We start from the raw sequence: 11,285 nt of genomic DNA on the forward strand, positions 1-11,285 counted from the left end.
AAACTGTTTGGAAAGCGAAATGGTCATTGCTGTAAATAGAAGACAATGAAAAGTCTCCAATCTGACTTTTAACTATCAAAATAACATTGGCCATATCCCCGGTGATGGTTAGTGTGCATATTCACTGTCTTTATCATTGGGTCAGTGGATGTTCTTACAGGCACTTTAGTATTGCCAGTGTAACAGTATAGCTTCCGTCCCTCTCCTCGCTCCTCCCTGGGCTCGAACCAGGAACACATCGACAACAGCCACCCTCGAAGCAGCGTTACCCATGCAGAGCAAGGGGAACAACCACTCCAAGTCTCAGAGCGAGTGACGTTTGAAACGCTATTAGCGCGCACCCCGCTAACTAGCTAGCCATTTCACTTCGGTTACACCAGCCTCATCTCGGGAGTTGATGGGTTTGAAGTCATAAACAGCGCAATGCTTGACGCACAACGAAGAGCTGCTGGCAAAACGCACGAAAGTGTTATTTGAATGAATGTTTACGCGCCTGCTTCTGCCTACCACCGCTCAGTCAGATTATATGCAATGCAGGACATGCTAGATAAACTAGTAATATCATCAACCATGTGTAGTTAACTAGTGATTATGATTGATTGAATATTTTTTATAAGATAAGTTTAATGCTAGCTAGCAACTTACCTTGGCTTACTGCATTCGCGTAACAGACAGTCTCCTTGTGGAGTGCAACGAGCGGCAGGTGGTTATAGCGTTGGACTAGTTAACTGTAAGGTTGCAGGATTGGATTCCCCGAGCTGACAGGGTGAAAATCTGTCTTTCTGCCCCTGAACGAGGCAGTTAACCCACTGTTCCTAGGCCATCATTGAAAATAAGAATGTGTTCTTAACTGACTTGCCTAGATAAATAAAGATTAAATAAAGGTGTAAAAAAATTTAACGGCCAAATCGGTGTCCAAAAATACCGATTTCCGATTGTTATGAAAACTTGAAATAAATATGCCATTCCGATTAATCGGTCGACCTCTATTACGTAAGCCTGCAAATGCCAGGATGCATGGAATGCTTTATCATAAAGGTGCATTTTTATGGTGAAAATTTGCTTCCCCAAACTTGAAACCCAGGCGCCGCCTATGTTAGAATAACTGTCAGCATTTAATTATCCTCAGCCAACAAGACTAGTAACGAACAGCAAAATCACTAACCTATGCCAATCTACTAACCCCCATGGTAGAAAAGTTGACCTATTCTATTGGTCAGCTTGTCATTCTTTGCGAGAAAGAAATAGATCCCAAATTCATACAACCAGTAGGCCTAGACTACATCCCCCAATTTTTTTTTAAACAATGAGGCTCATGCAACCGATCAGAAGTTTTCCTTCAAATGTTGATAAACGATTATTTCTTCCCATTACCAGCTACCAGCTCAGCAATGCGCACAAGACAGTAGGCTAAGCGTGAATGTTCGTTCCATAATGCATTTAGCGGACAACACCATTGTGAGGGGTTTCATATGACAGAGATGAGAATATCCATTTGAAATGTAGAAAGAAGGAAATCTAAAGATGCAACAAGCAGCATGGGTTGTTAATATGACTAGGATGGTTCATTTTGGCTTCTGGACAATGAAAGAAAGTTGATTTGAAAACCAATAGAATATGAGAGAAAAAGGCTACATGTTTCAATGGCATATTGAAGTCTTTATAAAAGCCTACTTGTTTCAATGGCATATTGAAGTCTTTATAAAAGCCTACTTGTTTCAATGGCATTTTGAAGTCTTTATAAAAGCCTACTTGTTTCAATGGCATATTGAAGTCTTTATAAAAGCCTACTTGTTTCAATGGCATTTTGAAGTCTTTATAAAAGCCTACTTGTTTCAATGGCATATTGAAGTCTTTATAAAAGCCTACTTGTTTCAATGGCATATTGAAGTCTTTATAAAAGCCTACTTGTTTCAATGGCATTTTGAAGTCTTTATAAAAGCCTACTTGTTTCAATGGCATATTGAAGTCTTTATAAAAGCCTACTTGTTTCAATGGCATATTGAAGTCTTTATAAAAGCCTACTTGTTTCAATGGCATTTTGAAGTCTTTATAAAAGCCTACTTGTTTCAATGGCATATTGAAGTCTTTATAAAAGCCTACTTGTTTCAATGGCATATTGAAGTCTTTATAAAAGCCTACTTGTTTCAATGGCATATTGAAGTCTTTATAAAAGGCTACTTGTTTCAATGGCATATTGAAGTCTTTATAAAAGCCTACTTGTTTCAATGGCATATTGAAGTCTTTATAAAAGCCTACTTGTTTCAATGGCATATTGAAGTCTTTATAAAAGTCTACTTGTTTCAAAGGCCTATGGAAGTCTTTATGAAATAATAGTCTACAGGTTTGGTTAGATTTAGGCTAGGCTAGGCTAGGTAAGACATGCCTCCAAATATGTAGTAAAACGTTCAGGTTTCAAACAATTTAGTAGATGTTTTCAAAATGCATACTGTCTCGAGCTCAATGTAAAGTGGTGTGTGACACGCTGAAGCCTATCTGGATGCCTTCAATTTACCAGTTGAGAAAAATAAAAAGTAGGCCTCGCTCTTTTAAATTGTGACCTTGTTTTTTTATTTTCTATTTAATTTTTTATACACGTGATTGCCTTTAGAATTGTTGTGCAATGATTGAGCTTATTAAAGCACATGTTTCACTCCAGCAGCAACAAACGGCTGTTTGATGAGCTGTAGCAGCATCTCTCACGCTAAATCGACAGCTATTTCAATCAATCAATAGGCTAAAATGCATTATTTTGCAATGTGATTTTTTTTCTTCTCCTGGACAATTGACCGGCAGCAATTTTATTTATTGGCTTTTCATTTGTTTTATCGGACAAAAGCCGTCTATTACCGGCTAACAGAAACACTGGTGTGTGTATATACATGCGTGCCTGCGTGTATGTACTTTGAAGTATTGGTGGTTACCAATAAGTGCTTACCGCATCTGAACTCATCGCTGCCATCAGAGCAGTCTCTCTCTCCGTCACAGAGGTAGTCTCTGGGGACACACTCCCCATTCTGACAGGTGGCCTGGTCCACTTTGCAGGGCCCTGGGGGACCAGGGGGGCGTGGGGGCTTCTTGATGGGGATGGTGGTGGGAGGAGTGGGGGTAACTGCAACAGGACGGATCTTATCTGAAAACCAACAGATCTGTTAAAGATCGTTGATCCAGAGGCGAATCCTAACTTCCACCTAACTTACATTTTCACTTTGTCATGCATTGATGCCAATAGAAGACTAAGTGAAAATTAAACTTAAGTGAACATTTGAGTTGACTCTCTCGTTAGGTTACAAAGACATGTTCAATTAAATGCTTGAGTCAACCATCTAGTCACAGCACAGATCCAGATCCATTCCATACCATGCAACTCACCACAATCCAGCTCATCACTCATGTCATTGCAATCAGGTCTGTTGTCACACAGGTACTCCAGAGGGATGCACCCCCCATCACGACACGTGTGCTCATCCTTCATGCACGGCCGAAGGTCTGGGACCACTGAGAGACGGGTGGGTTCAAAGGTCAGACATGCACAACACAACGCTTCCTGTTCAAATCATGTCAAATACAAGCAACCTTCCTCGGTGGAGGCTGGTGTCACTTTAAATCGAAGGATGGGCTCATTGTCATGGCTGGAATGGAATACATGGAATGGTATCAGAATGGGATTCCTTAATTCCATTCCAGTTATTACTATGAGCCATCCTCCTTTCACCAGCCTCCAATGACCATCCTGGGTCACTGCGGGTCGTTCTGGGGCCTGGGGCTAACAGTCTAACAGCTACCGTACCGGAGGTGGGACATGGCCATAATGTAATGGAGATCCTTCTGAAGAAACTCTGAAGAGTTTTTTTCCTTTGCAAATAGCAATATCTGTAACGTAACTCATGCCATGCAGTTCTCTTGCGCAGTGCAAAACCAAAACGTTGTCAGACTTCTGCTTCAGGTGCACACATGCATAACATTCCTGCATGAACTCTTAACAGATTCTCAACGACCTAATTGTCATCCTGTTCATCATCACCATCCACAAATAGCTGCATTCTGCATTCAACACACACTACAAAACAGTCATGTCACTTCTACAGCAGCTCTAGCAGTCTCCGTGCAGCAGGCATTGTTCCAGACCTGGGTTAAAATACAATTTTGCTACTATTATATTGACTCCATTGCGCCAGGCACGCTCAGTCGAACCCAGCTAAAGTATTTGAAATGATTTCCAATAGCACTGAACCCAGGTCGGCATGGTACAGTACAAACCTGGAACAGCCATGGGGTACACAGGGGGCAGAGCTAGAAACCAGAGAGACAAGTTAAGGACACTACCTATGATTACCTAGCCCTTCTTTTCTTTCTTTCCATATTTTATTGGTTTATTGACAGAAATAGGTATGATTGGAGGGGAGACATATAGAGGGGACAAAAAAATTGCCTTTTCTAGCATGATGCCTTGGGCTGGCTAGTCTAGCTTCATTGAAAGATTGTAATAAGATATGATAAATAAAGACTACCATAGCTATGAGATCAGACCTATTTGTTCACTTACGACTTCCTAAAATGGATGCCATAATTTAGACATCTTCCTAATCTGGATACTGTATATTTGGCCATGTCAGCATCCTGGAAAGTCCTTACATTGCAGAGTATACATTATCCCCTGTGGTCCTTACCTTCTCCCAGGCGTCTGAACTGGAAGCCCTGGACAGAGGTAATGTAGGAGGCGATGGTTCCCTCCTTCACCACTCCATAGAGCACGTTGCGGATCTGATTGTCATTGTTGTTGTAGTCAGAGCCCACATCAAGCTCTACAAACACATCCACCCCATCCTGCCTCAGCATCTTCCTACACACAGGCCAGGACAGAACAGATGTTTTTTTTTAGAGAGGGACGCGGTGACGATAACGGTACAGTGGTCCAGGTTTAGATAAACGTGGGTTGGGGCATATCATCCTTTTATCTAATGTAAGAACATTGATTAGTTACACTCAGCTTACAACATTGTTTGGTGGACCAACCAGATGACTATAAGCTGAAGCCTAAGCATTAGCATTAGCTCTGGGAGCAGTCTTCAGATCTCAGACAAGGTTACTCATCATGTGAGCATGGTTCATTAAACCACCTTTGTTACACCCAGGCTAAAATAAGTCAAGTAAGTAAAAGTAAGACTGGTGGGGTTTCATCAACAGTAGCTGAAGATGAGCAGTCATCTCACTTGATGAGGACCACATTGACAGTCTGGATGCCTGGGATCTTGTTGTACTCCGACTCCAACTGTAGAAGGAGAAAAAATATACTTAGATGGGTACAAACCAGCAGAGATGCATTTTTGGCAACATGTTTTAAAAAAATAGAACAACTTTCCTAACAAGTGCTCTAACATATGATGTAGAGTAGTATATGATACAAATCAAATCTAAGTTTATTTGTCGCGTGCGCCGAATATAACAGGTGTAGTAGACCTTACAGTGAAATGCTTACCTACAGGCTCTAACCAATAGTGCAAAAAAACTATTAGGTGAACAATAGGTAAATAAAGAAATAAAACAACAGTAAAAAGACAGGCTATACATGAGTATATTGACTCAAATGATCTACAGTATATGGCCTGATCCGCAATCAATAACGTTGTGTGGCAGACATGACGTGGCAGTGGAATGCAAGGTGTGAGAATCCTGCCCTGGCCTGTGTAAAGTTTACAGCCCTTGTGGGGAGGGAGGGTTAGGCGTACCGCTTAAAGTACACAGTATACAGTATGTTCTGGAATAAGCCTACCGCATACAGTCCTCAAATTCTAATCTGGGCCTCAAAGCCAGTTCCACTGCTTTTGTTGTTCATTCTTCCTCTATAAACAGGGACTGATTTAGACCTGGGACAACAGGTGGTGGATTCCCCTATAAACAGGGACAGATTTAGACCTGGGACAACAGGTGGATGATTCCCCTATAAACAGGGACTGATTTAGACCTGGGACAACAGGTGGATGATTCCCCTATAAACAGGGACAGATTTAGACCTGGGACAACAGGTGGATGATTCCCCTATAAACAGGGACAGATTTAGACCTGGGACAACAGGTGGGGGATTCCCCTATAAACAGGGACAGATTTAGACCTGGGACAACAGGTGGATGATTCCCCTATAAACAGGGACTGATTTAGACCTGGGACAACAGGTGGATGATTCCCCTATAAACAGGGACAGATTTAGACCTGGGACAACAGGTGGATGATTCCCCTATAAACAGGGACAGATTTAGACCTGGGACAACAGGTGGATGATTCCCCTATAAACAGGGACAGATTTAGACCTGGGACAACAGGTGGATGATTCCCCTATAAACAGGGACAGATTTAGACCTGGGACAACAGGTGGGGGATTCCCCTATAAACAGGGACAGATTTAGACCTGGGACAACAGGTGGATGATTCCCCTATAAACAGGGACAGATTTAGACCTGGGACAACAGGTGGATGATTCCCCTATAAACAGGGACAGATTTAGACCTGGGACAACATGTGGATGATTCCCCTATAAACAGGGACAGATTTAGACCTGGGACAACAGGTGGATGATTGCCCTATAAACAGGGACAGATTTAGACCTGGGACAACAGGTGGGGGATTCCCCTATAAACAGGGACAGATTTAGACCTGGGACAACAGGTGGATGATTCCCCTATAAACAGGGACAGATTTAGACCTGGGACAACAGGTGGATGATTCCCCTATAAACAGGGACAGATTTAGACCTGGGACAACAGGTGGGGGATTCCCCTATAAACAGGGACAGATTTAGACCTGGGACAACATGTGGATGATTCCCCTATAAACAGGGACAGATTTAGACCTGGGACAACAGGTGGATGATTGCCCTATAAACAGGGACAGATTTAGACCTGGGACAACAGGTGGGGGATTCCCTATAAACAGGGACAGATTTAGACCTGGGACAACAGGTGGATGATTCCCCTATAAACAGGGACAGATTTAGACCTGGGACAACAGGTGGATGATTCCCCTATAAACAGGGACAGATTTAGACCTGGGACAACAGGTGGGGGATTCCCCTATAAACAGGGACAGATTTAGACCTGGGACAACAGGTGGGGGATTCCCCTATAAACAGGGACAGATTTAGACCTGGGACAACAGGTGGGGGATTCCCCTATAAACAGGGACAGATTTAGACCTGGGACAACAGGTGGATGATTCCCCTATAAACAGGGACTGATTTAGACCTGGGACAACAGGTGGATGATTCCCCTATAAACAGGGACAGATTTAGACCTGGGACAACAGGTGGATGATTCCCCTATAAACAGGGACAGATTTAGACCTGGGACAACAGGTGGGGGATTCCCCTATAAACAGGGACATATTTAGACCTGGGACAACAGGTGGATGATTCCCCTATAAACAGGGACAGATTTAGACCTGGGACAACAGGTGGGGGATTCCCCTATAAACAGGGACAGATTTAGACCTGGGACAACAGGTGGATGATTCCCCTATAATCAGGGACAGATTTAGACCTGGGACAACAGGTGGGGGATTCCCCTCTAATCAGGGACAGATTTAGACCTGGGACAACAGGTGGGGGATTCCCCTCTAATCAGGGACAGATTTAGACCTGGGACAACAGGTGGGGGATTCCCCTCTAATCAGGGACAGATTTAGACCTGGGACAACAGGTGGGGGATTCCCCTCTAATCAGGGACAGATTTAGACCTGGGACAACAGGTGGGTGCAATTAATTATCAGCTAGAACAGAAAAGCAGCAATAGTTCGGACCGCACAGGGTTAGATTTGAATAACCGTGGTATATAGTATATATGGTTCTGGAATAGACCTACCGTGTCCACCACCGCGTCAGAGATCTCCTGGAAAGACAGTGAGGAGATGTCCTCCATGTCAGGCCTGTACACAATGGAGTCTGTGAAGTTCACCAGAGCTCTGTAGTACGCTGGAACACAGAGAGAGACAATGGTTAGTTAGACACACAGGAACCACAGCATGAACATTTATACTAATTTTTGAGCAACATAATGTACACAAAGCGACATTTACATGGGACTATTTTTTATTTTTTTATTTCACCTTTATTTAACCAGGTAAGCTAGTTGAGAACAAGTTCTCATTTGCAACTGCGACCTGGCCAAGATAAAGCATAGCAGTGTGAACAGACAACACAGAGTTACACATGGAGTAAACAATTAACAAGTCAATAACACAGTAGAAAAAAAAATGGGCAGTCTATATACAATGTGTGCAAAAGGCATGAGGAGGTAGGCGAATAATACAATTTTGCAGATTAACACTGGAGTGATAAATGATCAGATGGTCATGTGCAGGTAGAGATATTGGTGTGCAAAAGAGCAGAAAAGTAAATAAATAAAAAACAGTATAAAAACAGTATGGGAATGAGGTAGGTGAAAATGGGTGGGCTATTTACCAATAGACTATGTACAGCTGCAGCGATCGGTTAGCTGCTCAGATAGCTGATGTTTGAAGTTGGTGAGGGAGATAAAAGTCTCAACTTCAGCGATTTTTGCAGTTCGTTCCAGTCACAGGCAGCAGAGTACTGGAACGAAAGGCGGCCAAATGAGGTGTTGGCTTTAGGGATGATCAGTGAGATACACCTGCTGGAGCGCGTGCTACGGATGGGTGTTGCCATCGTGACCAGTGAACTGAGATAAGGCGGAGCTTTACCTAGCATGGACTTGTAGATGACCTGGAGCCAGTGGGTCTGGCGACGAATATGTAGCGAGGGCCAGCCGACTAGAGCATACAAGTCGCAGTGGTGGGTGGTATAAGGTGCTTTGGTGACAAAACGGATGGCACTGTGATAGACTGCATCCAGTTTGCTGAGTAGAGTGTTGGAAGCCATTTTGTAGATGACATCGCCAAAGTCGAGGATCGGTAGGATAGTCAGTTTTACGAGGGTAAGCTTGGCGGCGTGAGTGAAGGAGGCTTTGTTGCGGAATAGAAAACCGACTCTTGATTTGATTTTCGATTGGAGATGTTTGATGTGAGTCTGGAAGGAGAGTTTGCAGTCTAGCCAGACACCTAGGTACTTATAGATGTCCACATATTCAAGGTCGGAACCATCCAGGGTGGTGATGCTAGTCGGGCATGCGGGTGCAGGCAGCGATCGGTTGAAAAGCATGCATTTGGTTTTACTCGCGTTTAAGAGCAGTTGGAGGCCACGGAAGGAGTGCTGTATGGCATTGAAGCTCGTTTGGAGGTTAGATAGCACAGTGTCCAATGACGGGCCGAAAGTATATAGAATGGTGTCGTCTGCGTAGAGGTGGATCAGGGAATCGCCCGCAGCAAGAGCAACATCATTGATATATACAGAGAAAAGAGTCGGCCCGAGAATTGAACCCTGTGGCACCCCATAGAGACTGCCAGAGGACCGGACAGCATGCCCTCCGATTTGACACACTGAACTCTGTCTGCAAAGTAATTGGTGAACCAGGCAAGGCAGTCATCCGAAAAACCGAGGCTATTGAGTCTGCCGATAAGAATATGGTGATTGACAGAGTCGAAAGCCTTGGCGAGGTCGATGAAGACGGCTGCACAGTACTGTCTTTATCGATGGCGGTTATGATATCGTTTAGTACCTTGAGTGTGGGTGAGGTGCACCCGTGACCGCCTCGGAAACCAGATTGCACAGCGGAGAAGGTACGGTGGGATTCGAGATGGTCAGTGACCTGTTTGTTGACTTGGCTTTCGAAGACCTTAGATAGGCAGGGCAGGATGGATATAAGTCTATAGCAGTTTGGGTCCAGGGTGTCTCCCCTTTGAAGAGGGGATGACTGCGGCAGCTTTCAATCCTTGGGGATCTCAGACGATATGAAAGAGAGGTTGAACAGGCTGGTAATAGGGGTTGCGACAATGGCGGCAGATAGTTTCAGAAATAGAGGGTCCAGATTGTCAAGCCCAGCTGATTTGTACGGGTCCAGGTTTTGCAGCTCTTTCAGAACATCTGCTATCTGGATTTGGGTAAAGGAGAACCTGGAGAGGCTTGGGCGAGGAGCTGCGGGGGGGGGGCGGAGCTGTTAGCCGAGGTTGGAGTAGCCAGGCGGAAGGCATGGCCAGCAGTTGAGAAGTGCTTATTGAAGTTTTCGATAATCATGGATTTATCGGTGGAGACCGTGTTACCTAGCCTCAGTGCAGTGGGCAGCTGGGAGGAGGTGCTCTTGTTCTCCATGGACTTCACAGTGTCCCAGAACTTTTTGGAGTTGGAGCTACAGGATGCAAACTTCTGCCTGAAGAAGCTGGCCTTAGCTTTCCTGACTGACTGCGTGTATTGGTTCCTGACTTCCCTGAACAGTTGCATTTCACGGGGGCTATTCGATGCTATTGCAGTTCGCCACAGGATGTTTTTGTGCTGGTCGAGGGCAGTCAGGTCTGGAGTGAACCAAGGGCTGTATCTGTTCTTGGTTCTGCATTTTTTGAACGGAGCATGCTTTCTAAAATGGTGAGGAAGTTACTTTTAAAGAATGACCAGGCATCCTCAACTGACGGGATGAGGTCAATGTCCTTCCAGGATACCCGGGCCAGGTCGATTAGAAAGGCCTGCTCACAGAAGTGTTTTAGGGAGCGTTTGACAGTGATGAGGGGTGGTCGTTTGACTGCGGCTCCGTGGCGGATAGAGGCAATGAGGCAGTGATCGCTGAGACCCTGGTTGAAGACAGCGGAGGTGTATTTGGAGGGCCAGTTGGTCAGGATGACGTCTATGAGGGTGCCCTTGTTTACAGAGTTAGGGTTGTACCTGGTGGGTTCCTTGATGATTTGAGTGAGATTGAGGGCATCTAGCTTACATTGTAGGACTGCCTGGGTGTTAAGCATATCCCAGTTTAGGTCACCTAACAGAACAAACTCTGAAGCTAGATGGGGGCGATCAATTCACAAATGGTGTCAGGGCACAGCTGGGAGCTGAGGGTGGTCGGTAGCAGGCGGCAACAGTGAGAGACTTATTTCTGGAGAGAGTAATTTTCAAAATTAGTAGTTCGAACTGTTTGGGTATGGACCTGGAAAGTATGACATTACTTTGCAGGCTATCTCTGCAGTAGACTGCAATTCCGCCCCCTTTGGCAGTTCTATCTTGACGGAAGATGTTATAGTTGGGTATGGAAATCTCTGAATTTTTGGTGGCCTTCCTGAGCCAGGATTCAGACACGGCAAGGACAGCAGGGTTAGCAGAGTGTGCTAAAGCAGTGAGTAAAACAAACTTAGGGAGGAGGCTTCTGATGTTGACATGCATAAAACCAAGGCTTTTT

The 11,285-nt window shown here is 44.5% G+C and overlaps 1 protein-coding gene across 13 annotated transcripts in view; it reads right to left on the minus strand.

Moving 5' to 3' along the window:
- Positions 1–11,285, minus strand: part of hspg2 (heparan sulfate proteoglycan 2) — a 220,979-nt gene that overhangs the window by 101,844 nt on the left and 107,850 nt on the right. For all 13 annotated transcript variants that reach the window (XM_065020820.1, XM_065020822.1, XM_065020824.1 and 10 more), the window contains exons 4-8: positions 7,854–7,963; positions 5,214–5,272; positions 4,671–4,843; positions 3,373–3,498; positions 2,939–3,133 (exon numbers count right to left, since the gene is read on the minus strand). In XM_065020820.1, the coding sequence (XP_064876892.1) occupies positions 2,939–3,133; positions 3,373–3,498; positions 4,671–4,843; positions 5,214–5,272; positions 7,854–7,963 (663 nt within the window). The remainder of the gene's footprint in view (positions 1–2,938; positions 3,134–3,372; positions 3,499–4,670; positions 4,844–5,213; positions 5,273–7,853; positions 7,964–11,285) is intronic.

This window comes from Oncorhynchus nerka, linkage group LG7 (assembly GCF_034236695.1).
Source record: "Oncorhynchus nerka isolate Pitt River linkage group LG7, Oner_Uvic_2.0, whole genome shotgun sequence".
NCBI classification, from domain to species: Eukaryota; Metazoa; Chordata; class Actinopteri; order Salmoniformes; family Salmonidae; genus Oncorhynchus; species Oncorhynchus nerka.